At 38.1% G+C, this 24,878-nt stretch overlaps 1 protein-coding gene across 1 annotated transcript in view; it reads left to right on the top strand.

Annotated features, from left to right (window-relative positions):
- Nucleotides 1-703: 703 nt before the first annotated feature.
- The window catches only part of LOC106893345 (disrupted in schizophrenia 1 protein-like), a 46,586-nt gene continuing 22,411 nt past the window's right edge, over nucleotides 704-24,878 (top strand). The window contains exons 1-2 of the mRNA XM_014951248.1: nucleotides 704-754; nucleotides 20,184-20,427. Coding sequence (XP_014806734.1) covers nucleotides 726-754; nucleotides 20,184-20,427 — 273 coding nt within the window. The 5' untranslated portion in view covers nucleotides 704-725. The remainder of the gene's footprint in view (nucleotides 755-20,183; nucleotides 20,428-24,878) is intronic.

Raw genomic sequence — 24,878 nt, 5'->3', positions numbered from 1 at the left:
AGTAGTTTATTGGAGTTTATTCTGAGTGAAGAAATTGTAGGGACTCATATGAAGGCAATATCTATGTCCCAAGCTTAAAAACAAACAAACAAAAACCCTGAAAACACCAAGCTGCAACACCTCCACCCCCCATAACAGTCTTGAGTGCTAATTCTTTCCATTCTATAGTGTTTTGGTTTTATCAGAAGAAGTTTGATATTCTTAGATTCAGAAGATTCATAACATTTTAAAGGACTCGTGCATGGACTGACAAATTAGTTAGGCTTGCCTGCTTCTCCTGAAGATAAAGGGGAGGACCTACTTTGGTGGCTTTTTCTTTTTTTGTGTGTGTGGTTTTGGGTTTTTTTCCTGCGTTTGGTGGGGGGTTTTTTCAGTCAACAGGAAACTCTTACAAACTGTGCCTTTGTTAGTCTCACCGTTTTTCTGTCACAGCCAAGAGGCTAATGCATTAGTTATTGGATATCCTAATGTAATGTAGATACAGTAAACTTTCAAGAAAAAAAAAGAGAAGACACACTGTAATTTGGGTGTGAAAAAGATTAATGGAATTCTCATTTCTAATTGATATATGTAAAATTTGTGGGTAAGAAATGAGTTGGTTTTTAAAAAAAACAAAACAAACAACAACCCCACTACCACCACCCCGAAACTGTATGGTTATACCATTACCTAACTTTGACTTTTATTTTGCAGTGACCAGTGTAAAAGAAAATGCTGAAAAGTACATGGAGATGCTGGAGGATAAACTTCATAGGTAAGGATGGTATCATGGAACCATTTTGAAGCTTAAAAATGCTTTTTAATGTAGCATTAAGAAACATAAAAGCGTTAAGGAATGTTTTGGAATTTGCATTAGAATAATACCAAAAATAGTTCAAAGTTGGAAATCAGGTGTTACTGTTAAGACCTCTGTTTGTGGCTGTGTTCAGCAGCTTTGCCACCAGCCTGCCAACGGATGCAGGTAAAAGAAAGAATTGCTGTGTTCTGTGGTGCGTAGGACGGCTCTGGAGCAGTGTTGGTATGGCCAGAGAAAAGGGAACATGTGTGGTTGGTGTGCATCTCTCCAGCTCTACCTGCAGGTGCTGTAACCCGTGGGGTGGACTCCTGAACACTCAGATGCCCTAAAGCATTGGGGGTGTGACAGCTGGTTGAAAAATTCCCCCTCAGTTCCTATGCAAAACCCAACTCTGAGAAGAGCCAAGGGATCCCTTACCAGAATTCTGGGCATCTCTAACAAGTAATGACTCTTTATATAACAGTTTTGAAAGAATGCCATTTGGGGGATTGTGGAAAGCAAATAGAAACCAAGACAACAATAGAGATATTTTAAGAACTGAATCTTAATGTGGAATTTATTTATTTTTAGGCCTTTTTTTAAAAAAAAAAAACCAAATGCTGGCATTTGTATTTCCTTCCCTTGCTGTGTGAAGGGGGCTCTAGATCACCCTCAAGTTTTAGGCTGTTCCTTGAAATATGTAAATGTTGCTCTGCTGTTGTAATGGAATCTTTTATTATAGTGGACTTTGCTTTGCACAACTATATTTATATTGAAAAAAGATTTCATAGGAAGTAATTGGAGTTTGTGTCTTAATAAAATGCAACCCACCAAATTAGCACCACTTCCTTTTCTATTACTGAGCACGTATAATTAATAAACTTGTTGCCTTCATTATTTTTTGTTGTATTGATAAAGAGAATTTTCTAGATCTGGATTTGCTCACTCATACCTTTGAATACAGAAATATTTATTTTACACAACTCTTAAATTCAAAAGTAATTTACAGAGCTAAGTGAAAAATGATGGAAACAGACCTCAAAGATCAAACTGTGTGTCTGTGTCGTGCCTAACCCCACCTTAATAGCATTTGTACTCCAATCCATAAGTGTAAAACAAGTCTTAAGAACTTTCTGTGGGTTGTCTTTTTAAAAAACATACTCTTTACTTAGTAAAAAAAAAAGAAGTATAACAATATTTATTGATATTTCTAGGATGTATGGATTTAACTGACATATCAGACTCCCGGAAAGAAGTAAATTAACAAATACTTGGAGAATCTGTACAGACTTTTTTATTCTTTGTGAGAATTTATGAGAAAGAATTCGCAGTTGTGGTTTGTTTTAATTTATTTATGCCTTTTTGTATAATTTTTGGGTGGTCTACTTGGACTTCTCTGCATCAGTATCTTAAATTGCAATACGTTTTTATTTGTCTTGATAGGTGTTGTTAATGAGCTTGCAGCATGCTTTTTTCCCTCTTCCTGCTACTTGTGGGAGAAATTTCCATGCTGAACTGCTGGTATTCATCCTGCTTCTGTGGGGAGTATCATTTCAGGGGAGGGATTAAAAGTTAAACCTTCTTTTTGGCACTGCTTTATATTTTGGAAGCATTTTTTAATGAACAGTGATTGACCATTTCAAATTTCCCTTAGCAGACTTTAGATTTTCCAAATATTGTATTATAATTTGCCGCTATTGTATGCAGGGATTGCCTTCCTCAGTACTACATAGCCCCGGGCCTGTTTCAGTCGGGGTTCTCTGTTGCAACCAGGCTACAGCCTTCACAGTTCTGCTGTTGAGACAAGTGTTCTTCCCAGCCTTTGCTGGAAATGTAACTCCAAGTATATTGCTCCAGCCGTACTAGTACATTTAACACATATTTCAGAGCTTGCCATCAGCTTCTCTGCCTCTAACAGACTGTTGTGGTGTTCCCAAGCTTCTAAAATTTCCCTTCCTGCCCTTAAGAAGAAAAAAAAAAAACCACCGCAACCCAAAAAGCACCAACATAAGAAAACCCCCTAAAACTCACCAAATAAACCCAACAAAAAAACTCCCCAGAAAACCCACCCAGTGCCGGCCAAGTCCCCAGATGGTGAAGATTCAGTCCTGAGCCAGTGACAATTTTTCAATATGTACAAATGGCATTATTCTAAAAATAGTTTATACTAAGTAATTAAGGGCTAAGAGTTTCTTTTAATATTGGTAGGAAGAGAAAATGTCTAATGTTTTTACCAGAAAGAAGTCTTTAAGATACTACGTCTTTTTTTTTTTAATTATATTTATGCTAATAAAATGGTTATAGACACTTGTTTTTTAAAGGTTTTTTGGGCTTTAAGTAATTACCTACACCTGCTTCACAGCTTGAGTAATCAAAAAAAGGAAGTAAGAGCCCAAGAGGCGGCTTTTATTCCCCTCTCTCTTAGAGAAGTAACTTGAGAGACTGTTTTCTTTTTTTGGTCTTCATATAGATGCTCAGATAACTCTTTTATATATATCATAACCTAAAGAAAGATTCTCTAAGGAAAATTTAAAGAATAAGTTTTAGCTTTACATTGTAGACAGAGGTAGAATCTGCATCTGGCTCATGGCTGCACTTTTTTGGATGCCTTTGAAACCAGTAAAGGGTCAAGTCTGTGCAGCATGAATTCAAATAAGCTTCTAGAGTTTTTCTCCAGATGAAACATATCATTTCTCTAGCTAATGTTTCAAATAGAAGCAATCTAGATTCATGCCCCTTCAATATAAGATATAGCTTCAAAATAAGGTAGAACTGTTAGAAATTTAATTTTTGACCACTTACATAAGAAAATTAATGAAGCAAACTCAGGCCAAAACAGCTTTAATGACTATTTAAAAAAGATCAAGTTATCCATGAAAATGTTTTTTTTCTCCGCCTCTCCTTTCATCTTCTGTTTATTTTCTTAAGAAAAGTTTGGAATATATTCCTCTGGTGATTTTTTTTAATTTTATTTTATTCTTTTTTTTCTTTTTGTAGGGGGGAATGTCGCTTATTCACTGGAGTGCTTTTTGGGGGGGGACGTGGGGTGTTTTGTTTTGTTTTTTAAACAAATGCAGTACTTTTGACTGCACCCTACAGAGCGCATCGTGTTCTCAAGTAGCTTCATAGAATGTTACTCTATTTGATTAAGAATGGTATTCTTTTAATAGCCTTGCACGAACAGGAAAAAAAGGGGAAATACACATTGACAAAAAAGGAAATATTTTTAGTATCTAATAATTTCACCCCAAAGAAGGCTAACCACCCATTAAGCACATAGATTACTTGACATTGGTTTTGCCTTTTAAAAGACAGCTTGTATTCTGAGCGTGGGTTGACAGCTGTAGAGGACGGTATCCTTCAATAAAATAATTAAATAGCATGTTTCACAATCCTGCAGGCTGTGTCTTTTCCAGTCAGCAGCATACATCAAGCCACTCCTAAAGTTTATACATTAAACCAGTGGCTGCCCTTTTTTGAGAATGTAAATACCATTGTCATCACTTCCACGCCAGACCTTGCAAATCGCCTGCCTGTTGTTAGTAAACAGACGTGCAAAAGTGGTCAGAGTGAGGATAATGAAACTTTGTTCAGTGAAGGCATCTGTCTGTACGAATATCTGAAGTGCAAGAAGTTTTGCTTGGATAACTTCAGTTCATCACTTGAGCCTTTTAAGAGGGTTTGCACAGGAAAATTTTGCTACAGCTGTCTGATCTGGCTCACTGAGTCAGTTGAGCATCTTCTTGTGGGACCCTTGTTCTTCCACAGAAAGTATTTCTTCATCTCACTTTTTTCCACCCCAAGTGAAGGCTCTGCAGGGGCTTTGTATCACTACCATAACTGAAGTGTGTTTCAACAAGGCAAGCCATAAGCGAGCTTACGTCATGTAAATGGTTGAGGGCCATGAATTTCAGCCCAGGAAAGAGTGCTATAAAGCTACAAGAGCAGAAGATTGGGTTGGGATTTCATTCTTAAATCCTGTCTCCTAAATGAATACAGATTTTGCAAATGTGTGGGGTACCAATAAATACCTTTGAAATCAATGGAGGTGGAGAGAGAGTACCAAGTTATGTTTGTTTAGATACTTAGATGTAGGACTCCAAGTCCAGACTTGGAGTTTGTAAATATTCCCTTGTTTTTGAAGATACCAAAAAAATCACTTGCCTTTTTAAATGGATAAGAAACCTTTGATATGTATTTCTGCATGAAAAGTCATAATCTTCTGAGTTATTTGCTAGCTCTTACATATCTCAATGAAAATCATGCGACATGAGAAACTGTATATCTATCACATTTTACATGCACCCTGTATCTCATTAAATCTCTGTCCCAGCTTCAGTCTATTTCCCTTCCAGCACAGAGGGGCTTGTGAGAATGCATGTGCATAAAAAGATTGATCTGTGTGAGAACTGTATTTGATAGCTGGAGGAACGAAAACAAATGTGTGGAACAAGGTAAAATTTGAAAAAAATAAATTTATCTTCCAGACCATTGCCCTTGCAGGCGCTAGTAAATGTTCCACAGCAAATACAGTTATCTTATAAAGTGCTGTGCAAAACCAGGAATTCAGTTACATCACTGAAACATGCAGTAAAGGGCCTTGCTTCTTTCAGCTCAGTCTTACCTTTGGAGACACTACTGTGCTATTCCTGCAGTAGCAGAGGGAAACAAGCCATTTTATTAAAACAAACAAACAAAAAAAACCCCCAATTTTTTTTAAAAATACTTTCCATATTTTTTAAATATTTCTATAAGCTAAGATTAAATTAATGGTGCGAATCAGCTTAATGGGATTTAGGATGAAATAACAATGCTTTTATTTTTCAAGTGTCCACCTGCTAGATGTCCATAGAAACATATTTGGAATACATTGCCCTTGGAAAACTTATTAGAAACCGATAATCTGTGCAAGTTTGCACTCTTAAGCAGATAGGTAAATGTAGTGGAATTGTTATAAAAGAGTGTCATCTGAAGATTTCTTTTTTATATGCTGTGAATGGTTTGACATTTGCTCGAAGAACTGGGGGTTTTGGCATACCAAATATTTCCTCAGTGGCATTGCATGTTAACATGAAAGTTATGCCTGAACCATAGCCCGAGCAATTAACAGTATGTATGATGTATAATGAAGGAGCATCTCACAAGTGAAAATACTTCTTGAGGGGGAAGGAGGCAAAGAGCAACTAAAATGTCAGGAGAAACCAAAGATCTTGGGACCATCGTTCATCCTTCTGCATGGACTCAGAATGTAAGAGCCAGACCTGCCACAGAGCATTGAACTCTGAGGCAGCAGAAACCCCAGAAGGAGCTGCCCTTGTCGTTAATTAAACAGTTAGGCATTTAAACATTTTTTCCAAAGCCCTCATGGTTTTCTGCAGTGAGATGAGGTCCCTGCATCCAACTTGTGCTTTTTAGCCTCCTGCGCCCACCCAAAGCCCTGTTTGAAGTCTGAGGCTGCTTTCAAAGAGCAGGGGTCTGAGCCTGCCAGTACAGGCTTGCAAATATCAAGCATTTTATTGACAAAGACCCCCCTGTGGCCGTCCACGTGCTCTTCTGTAAGGGTAAGGTTTCATCTTGGGCTGTTAGTGCCCGGTGCCTGCTGGAGGAGAGCTGCTGTGCTCAGGCTGCTGAGTGATGCTTTCCAAAAGCCATTCCCTCTCACGCAGGCAGCAGCGTGGATGTGTTGGGAATGCTGGATGGCCTGTGGAGATCCTGCCTAACCTGTGACCTGCCTCTGCCGCTCCCGGGGGCTGTTTGAGCTGCTGGGAGTATCTAAGTGCACAGGTAGGACTGAGACACCATCCTCACCTGCCTTCCCTCAAGATTCTGCCTTGTTCTATTGGGCTTCCAAGGGAGCCCACAGCCCCGTCCCTTGCTGGATAATGATCCCATCTTATTTTGCTTACCAACAGCTCTGCTGCAGGAGTGTTAAATGCAGGTTAGACAAAATACGAGATCCTTCTAGTGACTCATTTAGTCCCTTTCTTCTTCCCAGCTGGTCTAAGTCATACACAGCTGTGAGAACATTAGCTCTGAAATTGTGAGCAGCAGACACTTTATATGCGGTGATGCATTCCTTTATATCTCATGGCCCACATGGTGATGGCTTCTAAATCCCTTATCATAACTGCCTCAGGCTGGAAACAATTTTTTTGTACCAGCTGATGTAAAGATGACATTTCTTGAGCTGAGGGAATTTAATGTGATTGTACTGTTCTCCAGGCCTCAAAAAGATTATGCTGTGACTTCCATTCATCACAAAAACGGGGCTTTTTAGTTGCTTTTTCTAATTCCCAGATAGGAATCATGAAATTATTTTTGGCGAATAGTGTTGTTCAGGAATAACTGGTGACAATTACACAAAGGTGTTTTATTGAGCTATTTTCTGTGCGTTCTGCAAGGATGGGGAAACGAATACATATGCCTGCTAGTAAGATGTAAAGCTGCAATGACTGTGCTTCGCCATTGTTGGTTGTTGAAAGATAAAGCACCTGGTAACTTTGCAAATATATGCAAAACCTCCCTTCTTTAATTGATTCTTTTTTGCTATTTGTCTTGATTCGTTTTCTGTTCAGCAATGTTTGTTTTCATGTTATCAGTGGCTTTTTTTCAACTCCTGCACAGTGCAGGGGATGTGGTGGAGTCTCTACCCGGATCTAAGGTGTGCTCATCTCCATGGCTCTTTGTTCACTGAGCTGTGAAGGGGATTGTGTGTGTTTAGGACAACTTGCGTTTACTGAAGAAGCACAAGTCGAGCCCAAGGTGCTCGATCTGAAGGAAAGGGGAAAATCTTTGCTGTTCCTTTTGTTTCTGGGTGTGGAAAGTATAGCTAATTCCCACAGGGGATGGAAATTGAAATCATCTCTCTGAAAGTGTAGCAGATAGAATCTGTAATCATGGCTCTGCAGCATAATGTGCATTTCATCTTCAGGGTGGTTTGGTGCCATGTGATAGTAGAGATCCTTCGATAGACAAATGCACATCTTGTGCCAGGATGCAGCTCTTGGTTCTCATCTTGTAACTTGTGTCTCTCAGCACTGACAGATCTATTACTTATACCCACCTATAGATGAAATGCACATTGCACAGGTAGTAAAAATGGATGAAGGCAAAGAATACAATCTGCTTCTTCCACTAAGTGAGAAAATATTAATAAGCAAAAGCCAAAACCATTATTGTTTCTGTCTGTGGCCTCTACAAGATAGGAGATAATTGCATTGATGGAACCCACGGTGTCTTTTGTGGCAGTAGTGAGGATCTTCTGGGTCTGCAGTGATAAAATGAATGCTTGCTGCAAGGGGAGAGGACTTTGTTTCTATTCCTGAGGAACCATCTGCTGGCTGAAAGTGTGGACAGAGATTTTTCTAGAAAGCAAGGGATGTGATGGGGAGGCTTTTGAGTCCAGCAGTTGCCTGGGGGAAGGGGACATTACAGAAAACTTACATTTCCACTTAAAGTCCTAGTAGAGAGTTAGTATTGCACTCATGTATATTTGGTACCTATTGTGCCCTGAACATCTTTTAATGACTATTTGACTTCTCTATGAGACGGTAAGAAGCGAAGAAGGACACAAGAGTTACAAGCTTAGCAATTGTTGCTATCTTTTCTTCCTTTTTTTTTGGCATTTTGCCCGTTTGTTGTGACCTCTGGGTCACAAGTATTGATTTCTTTTTTCCTTTTTTAATTGGGAGGTAGGGGAACTGCAGCACATGATTGTACTCTTTTATAAGAAGTAGGGGAAAGCTCTGTTGTTTTGAAATCTAATCTCAGCATTGAAAATGGATCTTTTTAGAAAAAAAAAAAAAAGGTTGTCGGGTTTGGGGCCAGTTTCCAGTGTCTCTTAAAGCTTTAGAAAAAGCAAAGCACGCGGTTGCACAGCCTTTAGTAACTCTCTGTCCAAATTAATTCAGGTTTCATCCAGGCTAGGGCTTTTTCAAAGCTACTGAATTAACTTCAGTAGTTAGTGTGCAGCTCTGGCAAAGAGAAGGTGACAGGGGATTTTGACGCTTATTCATGGAAAAGCTTTCCTGCTTTCTCCCCTTCCCTCTAGGCTTTTTGTCTTCCATTCATTTTTTACTTAGCATAGCAAAAATCATCAGAGGGCAAGGCTGGGTCTCCCCTTCTGAAAACAGAAAGTATTGCTCTTGCTTAAAAAGAGAATGTGCTGAAAGTTCACAGCCTCTCTAGCTGATTAGTAATTGTGTATTTTGTTAGGATCTTTTCTTATTCTCTATGCCTCCTTTTTTATACTGCATTGTTCTGGTACTAGTCAGTCATGTCCACAAAGCTAGAGTTCAACATTTTGCTGAAACTCATTAATGTCATGGTAGTCCTCTCCACTTCTAACTCTTACCTCATTGCTGCTTTGGTGTGCTGAGATTTCCCTATTTAGGAACAGAACTCATGTTTTGGGTTTGTTTTTTTTTTTCTTTTTTTCTTTCCCCAATCACTTGTGCTCTTCCCTGTTCTCTCATCTCTTTCTATTTGATTGAATTATCATAGAATAGTTTGGGTTGGAAGAGACCTTTAAAGGTGGTCTAGTCCAGCTTCCCTGCAACGAGTAGAGACATATTCAACTAGATCAGGCTGCTCAGATTTCCATCCAGCCTGACCTTGAATGTTTCCAGGGAAAATTACATGAATTTTATTAAGAGTTTGAAATTAATCTGTTTTTGTTAATCAGTGATACTTGTGAATGCAGAGAGGATCCCACTTTGAGAACACCGAATATCTGACATAACTGACATCAGTCACACTGGCTTCTTCTTGCCTGATTGCAGGCTGCATGGCTTTTTGATCTGGAAGCCTATACAATTTTTCTTGTACATATTTATGCTAATGTACGTTTGCATTAATGAAGGAAAGGTTGATACAATGATTGGTGATTTACTTTCAATAGTTTTCCATTTCCCATGCAAAAATGCTTTGGTTGTGAGTTATTTCTATCTCACAGCTCCATTGTGTTTCAGAAAGAGTATTCAACCACTGACCTCATCCTAGGATTTTCAGATAAGGTCCAAGACTGTCATCATGAAGATGCATTTTCAGGCACTATTGCTGCAGAGGGATTACCTTTGGATACTCTGTCAAGCTCAAGGATAGTGGTTTCGTCATCCAATCCAGATAATGGAGAAAATGTGCACCAGAATGTGTTAACATTATTTGCAGATGTTTAGTAAGAGCATAGTGTCAGTTGAGAGGCATTTTAGAAACCAGGGACCCAGTTTGAAAAATTGATAATAAGACATCTGCTTAAGCAGAAACCATTTCCCATAATGTCATGGGATTTTTCCTAGTCTTTTACTGAGAAAAAGGTGAGTGCATCATGGCTGTAAACTCTTCAGAGAGCTTTTCTTTGCCCATCAGAATCACCTGTGCCTTGCCTGGCACTGCCCTGCTGCTGTTGTCTTTGTGAGCCAATTTCATGCAAATCTCAACCTCTCTTAGTTGTGGAGATATGACTATGTGAGGGGAGGGATGTGCAAAGCTGTTTGTCGCCTCTGTGTCCGTGGCATTAAGCTTTTGCTATCTTACCAGGTCCCCGTGGTGGCTGCATGTAGGTTAATATTTGTAGTGAGAAAAACCTTCTGAACTTGGCAGAGGTGGATGTGTATTTTCATACTTCTGCTGTTTTTGAGTGCAGCCCTGAAGACAAGGCTTGAAATCAGTTTCAAACATTTCTCAGAAACTTTGTCATCTCTCTTGAAGCAGGTTTGCCATCCACAGAGGTAATGGGTGTAGAGCAATCAAGGAAGGTGAGGATGGATGTCTGACATCATCTGCTTGCTGTCCAGCCATGCTGCTAAATCCTCCTGTCCTGTGTTTGGATGATACTTTCCACAAAGTCCCCACTGGCCAATTATATAAAAGCATCACGATAATTAAACAAGTAGAAAATAAATAAAGTATCACCACCTGCATAGCATGAGTATGAAGATGTAGGATAGCTCTATCTGGCATGCAACTGGGACAGTCTTTCCCGCTAGCATTTGGAAGTATTCATTACTTAATGTACTTGCTGCTGGGAATGTACTCTGCCAGGTTGGGAAGACACGCAGGCCCCAGCTATTTAAAGTGTGCTGGGGTCCAACCAGGGAGGACCTATAGACCCTGCCCTTGCTCTGTTTGAATCAGAACAGGATTTGGCTCCTGACCTTATCTGACCCTGCAGTTACAGCAGGTCATATTGTGCCCTCGGGTGTTTCAGAGGAACTCCGTAAGCACACGGCTATTGACATCAGTGTTTGGCCAGCATTTTCATTTTTCCAGGTGTGTCTTCCTGGTTAAAAAGGTTAAATTTCAAGGTACATTCCCACATGATGACAACGCCATCTCTCCCAACTGTATCTCTTCTAAAAGGGTATTTTTTTGTCCTGTTGTTTTTAATTGTTACGTATGCTTAATTCCGGCTCAGTCAGTAGTACACAGGATGATTCACATTCCCAAATTCACTGGACACTGAAAGTCTAAATCTGTTATCCTTTCAGAGAGGGGAATATATTATAAACTGTTGAATTTTATATCAGAGAACAGCGGTGAATGAAAACGATAGGAGTATTATAAATTCCTTCTATATACTTCCTAACACTTGTGATCAGAGACCATAATAAACAGTAAGAGATTCTAATTGCTTTGCAATAAGAACACATTCTTCTTTTGGTATAAATAGCCACTGCTGCTATCACAGAAGTGTGGATTTGTGGCAGCTGAGAATGTGGCCTCAATCCAAACCCTGTGCTTTCTTACTGTGGCACATTATTGGAAACTAATGGATTTTCTTAGATTAGAACTGGTTGTGACTTTGAAAGCTGCTGAATAGCTTTGGTTTCAGTGGAAGTCACTAGAAGTTGAATCCTTTGTGGGGTTCATGCTCATGGCAGGATTTAGGCTTGAGGCTTGTGCAGCAGGTCAACTGTACGAAGAGAGCTTAGACGAATACATAGATCCTGAGATGCCTGCTTTCCAAAATCAGGGTCTAATTCATGCCTATCCTTTGAATCTAACTTGGGATCAAATATGAAGTAATGCAGAAAAAAATATCTAATTCTGGCAATTCCCATTCAGTCAAAAAAGCCCCAACCGAACTGTTTAATGATGTTGTGGGGCTTTGCTGTTATTGCAGGCGCCAAAGGCAAGCAGGATGCAGACTGAGTTATCGGAGTTAGTACCAAACTTGAAGGTGCTTTATCAGATTATGAATGAGGTAAATGATAAACTAGGGTTGAGAAGCTGGCTTTATGTGGACTGCTTAATAAGAAGAATTCCCTGGTAGCTTACTCCTCATCTATCATAGTTAAGCTTTTTACTCTTAGAACAGATTATTTGTAATAGATGTTTCAGTGGAGGTAGGGGCAGAGGACCATTACTCTATTCCTTTTTTTTTTAAAGAGAAATAAATAGCCCTGAAAGTAGATAGTAAATTTTTACATTATAGATTAGGTAATATAGTAAAATTAAACTGTACAGTACATGTAGGGGCAAATTGAGTAGTAAATTCTTACTACAAGATGCCTTCCCGTGTAAATTACTTAATTTCCTGCATTCAACATGTCAGTTCCGTTCCCTCATCCACCTTATATTAAGAATCAAAGTGAAAACCATCAGTTGCAGCAGTCTATCATTTCGTGTTTCCAGTGGAGATAATTTAAGTATAACACAGTGACATTGAATATTGATAGAAAGATGACAGGCCATCATTAAAGTTTTGTGCCAGGTAAAATAAATGGCTGGAGGATTGAAGAGAAAATGACAAAAATACTGTTCAGTATTGTGTGGTATCTTGTTTTTTAATAACATTAATCAAATATCCATTATTGGTTTTAAGCACTAGAAAAATTTTTCTTCCTCCTTGTTTTGAACAGGTCTTTTAAAAAAGAAAAAGAAGATATAAAATATGTACATTTCATGTGAAGTACAAGGTGTTAGTTCCGTCCTTAAGATGCTGATATCAGGGTTTTTTTCCTATGGGCAAGGGAAAGATGTCATGATTTTAAAGCAGATTGTTTTTAAATTTCAGTTTAGATTCTACTCCTTCAGTATCCTGGATACTGCAGGTAATGCTTTAGTGTGAGGGGATATTTATTTTTACATTAATATTATTTCTCATTTGTTGTTATTAGGCTCTTATGAAAAATTCTGAATGTCTTAATGGGAGAAGTTTTTTAAGAAAAATTTTATGAAGTCAGTTCAAGTTAATAGCATTTGAAAGGTCTGAGAAAATTCCTTAGGAATCTTAGAATCTATCCATATAGAATGTGTTTAACCATTTTTTCTTAATTATACAATTTATAGAATTGGTAGTGTAAGCTTATGCATATGTACAAAATGCCCAAAACTGATTTAAAGCATTAATGTGAGAATGCAATGAATCTTCATGTGAGAAAAATTCTGATGAATTATATATAATTTAGATTTTCTTTGTGTGTGTGAGAGAGTGGAATTTATGGGAGGGGATACAACTTATATTTGGTTCATCACTTTGTTTACTTACAGTTATTGCTGTAAAACGTAGTGCTTCGTTAAATCAAAATCTATGCAATGAGAGAGAAAAATGGAATTCTGGAAGGAGATCTGACACACTGGTCCCACTTGCGATTGGTCCAGGGCAGTGATTTTCTTCCAGCCCTCCCTCCTAATGCTCGATTTGTCTTGCCTTCTGCTCTAATGGCTGTATTCTCAATAATGTATCTCAGCTGCTGATAGAAATCAGTCAGCTACAAATCTGAAGTCAGAAACCACCTACACTCACAGGTCCCCTTTGTTTACCTTGCTTTGACAATTTGGTACACACATTGGAAAACTCTGTCCCTCATTTTGTAGCACTGTGAAATATATGATAGTTATATGGTACGTTGATTTTTCTTCAAAGTCCCTACCACTATGTTAAAAGAAAAGTATTTATACAAGGCTTATTTCATTCATATATGTATGTCTTCACACACATACATCCACCTTCACATACTGTGAAGTCCTACACATGAGGATAAAACAACACAATTAAAATGGCTTGCAAATAGAACATATTATAAACATACCATGTAATTTCGATGTTCTCAGCTAGTTAATTTAATAGTGCAGCATATGCTTATTCTGTGCACAATCTTTCATAGGATCTCCATTTAAAGATGTGACTTGGAACTATCAGAAGTAATAAAATGGCAGCTTTACCTGCTAGATGACAGCACAGGGCAGAGGGGAGGACAGAGGCAAGGATGGAAAGAGTTCTGTTTTCAACTGAAAAGATTATAAAGACCTGTGGAAGTTGTCCCTGCAGAAATACACTGTCCCTGGAGCGAAAGTTCAGAGGGCCAAGGAGAGATGTGAAAGCAGCAAGGTACATGCTGCAGGCAGCACCACTCTGAGGGAGGTTGTGCAGCATTTCAGTAGTGGTGTTCCAGCGTGGCATTTTTCCTTCCAAACTGGTTTTGTTACAAAGTCAGCCCAGAGTAAAATATTTACATGTCAAAAATGCAGGGGTCTAGAATTTAGATGAGGATCGTGAGGATTGCATTCTTGGGCTCTTGTGGTTCTTGTATTCTCCAGTAGGTCAAGCACCACATTTAAAGAGGGTCAACTACTTCTTGTTTTCTAGATACTGTTGTATGTTTTGTAAGGGAGAAAGCAAAGTCAGAGAAACCAATTGTGCCTGAGAAAAGTATTGCAAGCCTCAGACTTTGCCTAGGAGTTCTAGCTGGTCTCCAATATAGGTGTTAGAGCAGGTTGTCATCTGACAAGGGTGTGTGAAGTCTCCTGACCTTCTAGCAACAAGTCTTGTTTTCACATGGAGAAGTGCAGTAATAGTGCTGAACAGCAAACAAGTGTTGTTAGTGAGCTTTGAAATAAGAGAGTAGAAAGAATGTCTCACACACTGGGGGACAACCACATGATGAGAACAACATGAAGTCAATTCATGGGATTTTTGCCTCCTGAGGAGATTGGAGAGAAAAGACACAATGCAAGGAATTGAATTGTGAAATTGAGGTTATATGAAGGGGTTTATAGGATTAGGGAGACTTGCAGGAAGAAAAAACCAAAAAGTTTTTATTTCAGATGTTTAAAAAAGGTGATTGTCTAGTGTGCAAGTCGAAGAAAAAAAAAAAAATGTTGGTGCTCAAGCAGAGTCAGGGTTTTCTTTGTCCCTTTTCCTGCACCTTCTTTGTTCTGTCTTTTATGTTCTTCAGCAGAGAGCTGTGGTCTGATGAGCCCTAGTTGTACTTTTTTCCTTATCAGTCTGCCAGCGCACACCAGGCAGGCAGGGAAAACAGGGTTATTTGCCTCCATCTCCTTAGAACCTCGTTTGACCCATTGATAGGAACATTGTAGTCCTTGGTTTGTTCAACAGATTGGTTGTAGGCATCTTAAAATAGAACAGCTAAGGTTAAGGATTAAGAACAGATCAGGCTGGAAACCTTCTTTTTGAAGGACAGGAGCAAAGCATATTCCTGAAGTAGTAAATACTTGTTAAATATAAGAAGGCCCATTAATGCATGACAGTGAATTAATACGATAAACCAAATCAGAGGGGTGGATTTCTGCTAACAGTAGAGTCATATGATTTCCTGCCTTTCTCTAAGTATTATTACTCCATACTTTCTTTTGCTTGCCTCCTTTGTTCACTGTATGGCTGTTGCCTTAAGAAAAGGCAACAAAGACATAACTAAATGTAGAGTAGGAAGAGCTAGTCCCTTCCCTGTGGTGCAAAATATAAATAGAAGTGACCAAAACATAGAAAAACGTTCCCTAGTTTGTACAACAAATCAACAAAGACCAGGGATGTAGAGCAAAGTCTTTTGACTCGCATTGCCATTTTCTGCAAGCCTCAAAACTTTCCGATCATTTTAATTGTTGTAATGAAAATCCCTGTCGTTTCTGCCAGAATATTTTTGTTGCATTTCATTTGCTTTCTTGCCAGAGAAAACTGCCTTTAGGGTCAGTGAACACAGAGTTAATGTATATGCCAGCTACTGGGAAAAGGTAAGTACATGCTTTCTTGTATGTGCACCTTGGCGTGGCTCACCTATTAGAAGGAAGTTGTTGGAGTATTTCTTCTCAGTGATGGTCATTTCCCTTCATAAGTTAGCTTTCATTTATGCAGTTTCTAAATGGATGTCTTACTACTTTTAGCTTCAGTCTCACTCCCTCGGCTTTCAAGATGTGGTTTCTTACAGGGTTTTCCCTTAAAATAGGCAACAACTTCTATCAACACACAGTGTTGACCTCAGGGTGTTATAAACCATTCTTACCAATTCACTCACCAAGGGACATTCCTAAAAACTAGAGAAGATGAGATTTATCTCCCCCTGTTGATTACGATTTTCTTTTGAGGAGATTTTGGGGGGAGTTTGTTTTGTTTAAGTAGGGTTTAATATAAAATCTTTTGGCTATTTTTACACAGACATGTTTTCATTTAGGCTATAATGTTTAGGAACTGAATGTGCCTTTTGTATGTCTGCAGAGCGCTCAATAGGAAAGTGGTGTTCTCGTAGTTCCAGTTAGCACTATAAATAGCTTTAGAATAATGTTGTGCTGAGGGCCTCATAGATAGTCCCCATTGATATCTCTAGGAATCTTGTAAAAAGGCGGAAAAGCAATTTTCTTTGGAGTTCAAGGAATAGGGAGAGAATCCTTGCTGGATATGACTCTCAACATGAATTTCACCCAACGTCACATGTAGATTGAAGATATCCTCTAGTTTCTTTATACCCTCCCGTCTCCAGTGTTGTTTCACAGGAAACTACTTGAGAGTTGGTAAAGGCATCTGCAATTACAATTTCAATTGCCACTTTATGAAAAGAACTCAAGGATAAACCTCTCTGTTCCACATTCATTTCCTCCTGTCCATAAATAGCTGTTTCTCTGACAGCTCTTTCATCATCATCAACTTGACCTAATCCAGAATTCTCTCTGCTGCGTCCTTTTGTTTGCTGTGGATGTCTCAGCCATTCTTCAAGTCAAGTGAGACTTGTTTTTATAGATTCTTTCTGCATAGTATCCTTGAGATAAGACCTGTCCCAGCTATGCATCCAGCTAAAAAATTACTTGGATTGAGTATTGCATCTCACTTACTTCAATATCCATTTCCCTGGCCGTGACTTGACAAAAGCAGTCTTGCCCTACTCTCATCCATTCAAAATGCTGTTGCCACTGCAATGACTGTTCTCTTTCTTTTTGCTTTACTTTTTTTTTTTTTTTTTTTTTTTTTTTTTTTTTTTTTTTTTTTTTTTTTTTTTTTTTTTTTTTTTTTTTTTTTAAGAATTTTAATTCTGAGTTTCTGATCATTTCACTTTGATTTTCTCCGCTGGTTCCCTCTGTCCTGTCACATCAAACATTGCTGACCTTCAGTGTCAAGGCTGCTCACAATCATTTACTCAGACTATTTTTTTTTTAATATCAAAAGACTGATTTCCATCTACAGCTGTTAAACCACATTGGTATCAGTCGCTTAACCATTGTTTTTATGGTAGCATCTTTTGCCTTTCTGTTGTGATTCCTTTATGGAGGGATGGAGATCTTAGATATCCATTGATATATTTCATTGGTGTTCTGCAAGTCCTTAAAATTCTCATTCCCTGCGATATCTCAGTGTGCTTGACAGTGAATGCTGATCAATTCGTTACAAGTCAACTTTTGTACTGTAACTAAAGTGCCATGTTCAGTCCATTGCTGTCTCAGTGTTTCTTTGAACATCCTCGTCTGTATCCTAGCTCTTGTTGCTTGTTTTAAATGTTAAAGTCTTTCTGATAAAAGGGGAGTCAGCATAATCTGTTTGGTGTTTGTACAAAGCCTGGCAATTTGGACTTATAAGAGCTCTGCTACTTGGAATTTCCCAGATTAGTAAGCGATTGAGGTGTGCTTTGTTGTTTCTGAGTCTATATAAATGGTTGATGAGTTGGGATTTGTTGTGGATTCCAGCAAATTGTTGCTGGCACCTCCATTGAACTTTCCACATATACCAGTTTGATAGTAACATATAGATAGGTGTATAACCCTAGAGATTGATACGTCATAAAGTATTTATAAGTATAGGAATAATGTAAAATCTGATCCAGTCTCATTCCATCATTTTGAAAAGTTACATATGTGAAAAAACTCCTCGTTTTTAGTACAGGCATCCACACGCTTTTGGCTTCTTGGAGGCTACAAATGCACTTTTAGTGTGGATTGAATATGAATAAACTAAACTCTGAAATTCAACTGAGCTTGATTTTACACCTGATGTGAAAGCTAAAGATTTTTGTGTGCTGGGGACAACATAATTTTTAATAATTATTTGGTATGTGTTTCTGTGACAGCTATTAGCAGCTTTCAAATAATTTTCATCTTAAAATTGTGTTTGAAAAATGATTCTAAGCACTGAATTTCAAAATACAGAATAACCTTGGGCTTAGGTATGTTCAGAATATCCAAGTATATGTGCATTCACTGATTTCAGTTGAAAAGTTCAGTAGAACATCTTAGTATCTTAGCTCAAGTTGTATCAGAGTTTTACAGATACAATGATAAAAAAAAGTTGTGCTTAAAATAATAGCAAGCTATTGGCGGTATGCTCAATAACTGTTGATTACTAAAATGGGTCTAAAAGATGCAATCAAAAGCATGTTGACTGACAAGCTGAGTCATGGTGGAATAGCAGCAGCCCAGGCACTGTTACGCTGTACTTTCATATATGCTATTCGTCTTCTCCACCGTGAGTACTACATACATCACTATCTCTGCCCTAGTTTTGTGAATAGAGTTCGTCATTAAATTGAATAGCCAAAACAAGCTATCCACTGGAAATTATGATTTGGGTTTCTAGTGCATTTTCTAAGCTGTATATAGCTGCAAAAAAACTTTTTAAAAAAGAGAGTAAAATAGACTTATGTGTGTCTGCGGGGAAATGTTTTGACTGTGTAACCATGATGATGTGACTGACAAGTAGAGAAACAGTGGGGATTATTTTATTTTTCTGGCTTGGTAAGCGAAATGCTACCTGGATGGAACACATAAGTGTAATCCAGTGAAGATTTTTGCCTTTCTAATTAGTGATACTCTGAGCTCCTTGCGGGAGACCAATTTGTGGACTTCATGCTGAATATTGCCTTTGCTAAACATATATACTGACTCTAAGCACAGATTAAGTAGCTCAGCTTCTGGAGCTTAATTTTTCTCTCAGTCTCAAAATATTGTTGTGTGAATTCTACAGTTTGTCATGTTACAGAGTTTGTAGTGTTAAAAACGTACCTTTGTTAGATTAATGAATTCATTGTGAGCAGTGCAGCTCTTTTATCCTTCATTTAGAATAAAAGATAAGCTGGTATTTAATTTAGTCAGAAAAGTTAAAATCAAATAGTTATTTTCCTTCTTTTAGTCACTTCTAATTGCTTACTATTATACAGAAAATGATATGATTTGAAGACCACTATGAAAAAAACCATTGTGGTTATTAGATATTTGCATTCAAATCTGTCTTGGAAGTGTGTATTGCCATGGGAATCCATGCTTCTGAGTCCTATCCCAGACTCTGCCACTGACCTCCTGTATTTTAGCAGGGAACCTGGTCTTTTTGTTCCTTAGAGACAACATGTATGAAATGGAGATGTGACCACATCTCTTATGAGCAATGTGATGTTAGTATTCAGTATCTTGTTCTGAAAAACTATCTATGCCTAGAATTCCCATTTCCTTCAGGTGAAAATATCTATCGGATGCATCTATGTGTCTGCTGGGTGCAGTATTGTAACTGGACATCTTTGAGAGGTGATCAGTGGATTAAAAGTGTGAAGTTTGGTATTTCGAATTTCCTAATACTTTTGGTTGGTGGGATAACAAAGTAGAAAAACCCAAACCACTTTAGTGAGAGGTAAGGACAACACTCAGAAGTGTAAGACTGAAGGAAAGGAAAAGTGTATAGTTTAAACTAATTTGATTTGCCAGAGTTGAAGCAAGTACGTTTCAGTCTAACAATAAATTTAGTGTGCTTATTTTCCAAGAATTAGAGCTGATTTAGTGCAGTAAATAGTATGATTACTCATACATGATCTTCTACATGAAATTCAGGAAAACCACATGACTCCTTTTGGGATGACAGGCCTGTATGTCCGATAGCATGAGGCAAGCTCTGATTGTTATCTCAAGACCCCTGAACTTGGGTCCTGTCAGGAGAAGGTCACATGCAGCCAGTGGACATACAGTTGGAAGCAACATCTTAGCCCAAAGACTTTTTACGGCATCAGCTTTGTAATAGGGCCATAATTTTACTGCTTTTGAGTTCGAAATAGCTTGTGTTATCTGAGTATTTGAGCTGCTGTTGTTTTTTCCTTTGTTTCTATTTTCCTATCTAATAATAATCAGTCACCCCAGAAGTTACTTGAAATAGTAACTATTCTCCCCGAACTGTGGTTTTATTTTCTTTTGGCTTTTATTTCAGCTGTGGGAGCCAGCTGCTCCAAAGAGTGTGGGAAGCTGACTTGGAGGCCTGTCAGCTGTTGATCCGAGGATTTCAACTGAAAGAAACCAGTTGCTGTCTTTTTGAGGAAGAAGAGAACCAAATGGAAGAGATGGAGATGACTGCTGATGGCCCATCTGATTCTGAAAAAAGAAAAGAAGGTCACTTTCCAAAGGGCACGGAGTGGGGCACTTTTCCCTGCCCCAAACACAGCGAGATAAAAGAGGTATTGGAAATATTCTACAGCTGCATTTCAAGTAATACTGCTGGTTTTCTCTTTGAGAGGAGGAGTTGAATCTGGGTGACGGGTCAGCAGGGCAGGTTAAGTATGAACTGGGACATGAATAAAATAGCTTATTAGCTTCTCAGAAGCCCTTCAACCGTTTATCTTTTCACCATCAGTCTTTTTAAAATGTGGAAATTATTCAGGCAATGAATACGGAATGTACATCAGGATTTAAAGAATAACATTTAAGTATTTAACATCAATGAGCTGTTCCTCATCTCACTGCTGAGTTTCACTCTGCGTTAGTTCTGCTGACTTGTTAGCCTGGATCAACATTAGCTGATATAGGGAGAAAGTAAGTTTTCCTCCCCTAGTGAAATGGTCAAAGGCTTCCTAGCTCAGACGCTCTTAGGCTTCCAGCGTCCAACAAATATTGAAAGGAGGAAGCAGTCATGAGGCTTAAAGGGTTTGACAAATTTCTTTTTAGGTTTTTGTGTTCTGCTCTGTCCTTGCTTAAAAGTATACAGCTACCTTATAATCCTTTAACTGCACTGCCAAAGTTTTATTACCTTGGAATTTGGTTGACAAAAATTAAAAGTGTGCTTAATCACACCTGATTTTAAGAGCCATTGTGTTGAAAACTGATGCCTAATTTTGCATTTATACTGGCTGAGACTTAGTGGAAAGCAGACCCTTCCCTTACTGTAAAATCTCCTCTTGTTAATAAAGTTCTGCTTTTAATTTGGGCTTCAGTAGTACTTGTAGCCTTTTCCTAGGGAAAATACTTTATGGGCTGACTCCACAGAGAGAAAACTTGGAAATAGTCAGCTGTGGCTTTTGATTTTTTTTTTTTTTTTCCTTTCATCCCCTCCCCATCATATTCCTGATGAGTCTGCTAAAGTCTGCTAAAACTCTGTTGGTTATGGAAAGCTGCGCTCCCCTTTCAAAAGAGCAGCTGAGAAGCTCTGGAGGGTTTGGAGTTTTGTGACTGTTTCTGTAGCATTTTGAGATTTGTGCTGTAGATGATCAGCTATTTCACCCCTGCAAATCCAGATAGTTTCCCTAGAAATCAGGATTGCTATCCTAGAATGACATCTAGGCAAGTGACATGTGGTGACTTGTGGTTCTGGAGAGAGAGGGTGCAGGACTCGGAGGGACAAGTTGCCCATAGGTTTAATGGAAGAGGAAAGCATATTTGCAGTGCTTCCATTAAGCTCCTCCATTTCAACTTGCATTTTGATAATTTCCTCTCTGTCTCTATCAGCAATAGAGGGAATTTAGGGAGGCTATCCACCTAAATTCAGCTCTTCATGTAGGTGCTTAAACTTTGTGGTATAAATGCCTTTGCTGGGAATCTGGCCTATTCTGGTACCTTGAATAAACTAGGCTTTGAGAATGTGCCAAAATCCATTTAGAAGCTGATGTGCAAATATAAATGTGAAAAATGCCCATCAGTAATGGACCTCTGGAGATATTTCTGCATCTGTTCTGGCAGCTCTCCTAGACTGACACACTTGAAAGAAAAAGAAGATCTACTTTTGTTAATATGAGAATGTTAATTTGTTTTCTAACTTTTAGGAGTTGAGCAACACAGCAGTGTTTAATCACAGCTTACTAAACTAGCCTTCTTCTGTTTCAGTTCTGCCTCCATTGAGGCAAAGTTATACATCAGTGATGATTGCAACTATAAAAATATCCCAGCATATAGACTGCATTCTAGGTTCTGGAATGAGGTTAGTCAGCTTGCTTTTATACTTTCAGGAGCTGGGATGTTTTCCTTGTTGTGGGGTATAAAAGTTTTACCCAAACAAGTACACTTTAGTTAATAAAGACGGTAGGATCTCAGTAGGAGTGACAGACAGTATCTAAACTTTTAAAGAAGAGCTATAGCATAACATTCCCTGACATCTAGTAATTCACCACAAGGCAGAATATAAAAAACAAATAAAAACTCTCATACATACTTACAAAAGATGCTAACTTCCAGTTTTTAACATGTTGAAGTACAGGAGAGAATATGTCTTAATTCGTAAGTGGACTGAGTTGAAAGGTAAGCCAACTCTGTAGCATTAACTGCTCTTTTGTATGGTATTGTATTTTTTTTATTTAAAAATAATTTCAAGCTTGGGGCAAAAAAATTAAATAAAATAGTGGTGTGTCTTTTAGTCTCTAAATTTGGCCATTCATGTGACTTTCATGGAAAAGCTTCTGTTGTCCATTAGTAGGGAACCCTTTTGTAGCCATTTATCACCAAGTGTAGCCATTTATCTCTACCTAATAGAAAAGCACCTACTTGTCAAAATACTTGGCTTGATATAATTTAACAAGGCTGTGGTGTTCCTGTGAGAGGAGTAGCTTGATACGGTTGACGTGTTTTTAGAATGACTGTTCTCTTCAGCTGCATCACCTCTGTTCCCTGTTGGGGAATTTCTAGAGAGCGCTGTTAGTCACTGAAGCAAAAGGAAAGTGGCATTCTTTGCACTGAGAGGTTACTGAATTACTAGCTTCAAAACAGTATAGCAAAGGATAATAATAGTATATGTGCATCCATGCTTTGGAAGGTACCTTTCATTCCCAGGTGATTGATTGACTTTTATGATGAAATGCTAGAAATGAAGCTCTCCAGTTATTTAGCATGCTGTATCTGGTGAAGTATAACTGTGGATATTGGTTCTGCTGATGTATACATAAATACAGCTTTCTTACATCTAACTGTATCTTACTGTATGGGTTTCATTAGAAAACAAAGAAACAAATAAGAAACATAACAATAATAAGACAAGCAAAATAGACAAATGAAACAACCCCTTCACTTAGATCCTCAGATACTGCTTTGCAGAGGGGCTGTTTTTAATTTTTAATTAAATAACCTCACCAGATCATAAAATATGACATGTTCTGGTATAAAATATGTAAGATATAAATTCTTTGAAAGTTCAGATATTTTACTGTCTTGCGTGAGTACAGGTTTATTAACTGCCAACAGTTACTTTATGGTCTTCATAACTGTGTTTTCTAAGACAGTATAGATTTTTTTCCCTCAGTTTGTTTATGTGGTAGACCGTGGCATTTCAAAATAATCTGGTAAATCAGGTTTCCTTTATAATACTGACAACCAGGGAAGCCAATCTTATGCTTTGGCAGCTCAGCTTGTTGAAATATCATTGCTAATTTTTTTGGCAAAACTAATAAAGTGACGCCAGCAAAAATCATCCTGTGGAACACTCTTAAGTACAGTTACTTAAAAATTAAGATGTACTCTTCTCAATTACAGATAATTCATTAGATTATATTATTTTTTAAAAATGCTGAAGCAAAGTTATAGACAATATTACTAGCCGCAGTCATGGCAAAGTTAGCTTGTTGTCTAATGTATTTGTGTCCTCAATCCAGGACAATTTGAGATAAGTCTTGAATTTTCATATAAGCATGTACTTTCCAGCTGGTAGCTATCTTGATGGAATTAGGGTTCCCCATCATTACAGTTCTAGATTGTCTTTTCATGATCAGCTGGGCTTGATTGTCTCCTAAGTCTCTCAGGAATTAAAGACAGGCTCCAGTTTTCATCCCAGAAATGTTCCTTACTTTTAAACTGACTGCAAATTATTTTGCCCAGGTGACATGTGACTGAGGTGGAAGTCACTATGATCATTACTACATAGTTCGATACTATCTGGGTGATTTCTAAAATACACAGTAACATTTCATTTCTCTTCAGACATTAACACCTGCTTGCTCACTCCTTATGATATCTTGCTTTATTTTTTGCTTGTTAATAATGTATGTGTAAGCAAAACCTTTATATAACACCAGAAACACTAATTATAACTAAAATAGAGGTGTGTGTGCTGGGACCTCCCTAACACCAAGTATCTTGATGAACATGAGTATGTGTGCACCTGCAGGCTTGGATCCTGACCTATACTTTTTTCTTCTTCTTCTTCTGCTATCTGGCATGCTGTGCAGTGCTCCCTCTTAATCACTATGAAGGAAAGAAACACCTACTATATTTCAAGAAAATTGAGGTGATTAAAGTTACAAGGTAAAAACCAAAATTCAGTGGTGTTGCATTTTGTAAGTCAGCATTTTTGGTACTTATCCCATCTGGATTCTTTGTAGATAATTTCTTGCTTTTTCACCATAAATAAGGAGAGAGCAGGGGTAAGAGCAACCTCTGCATACTTCAGTTTTGCTATCTGGGATCATGTTTCAGGGTCTTTTGGAGAGCACTCTGGTGTTGGAAAGATGTTTTATAAGTGCAAACCCTTCATTTGATTGACCTTTTTAATGAAAATATTCTAAGTGATTCTAAGTGGACAATCACGAAAAAATATTTAATGTGGTGCCTGTTATTTAAAAGAAGTCATCACAAGATATGACACAACGTTTTTCAGCATTTAGCAATAGCAAGCACCAAGAAGCCTCTGTCAGCAGACTTATTAACTTGTTGA

The sequence above is a fragment of the Calidris pugnax genome, unplaced genomic scaffold, assembly GCF_001431845.1.
Source record: "Calidris pugnax isolate Ruff unplaced genomic scaffold, ASM143184v1 scaffold24, whole genome shotgun sequence".
Taxonomy (NCBI): Eukaryota; Metazoa; Chordata; class Aves; order Charadriiformes; family Scolopacidae; genus Calidris; species Calidris pugnax.
This window is presented reverse-complemented; position numbering and strand designations above follow the sequence as displayed.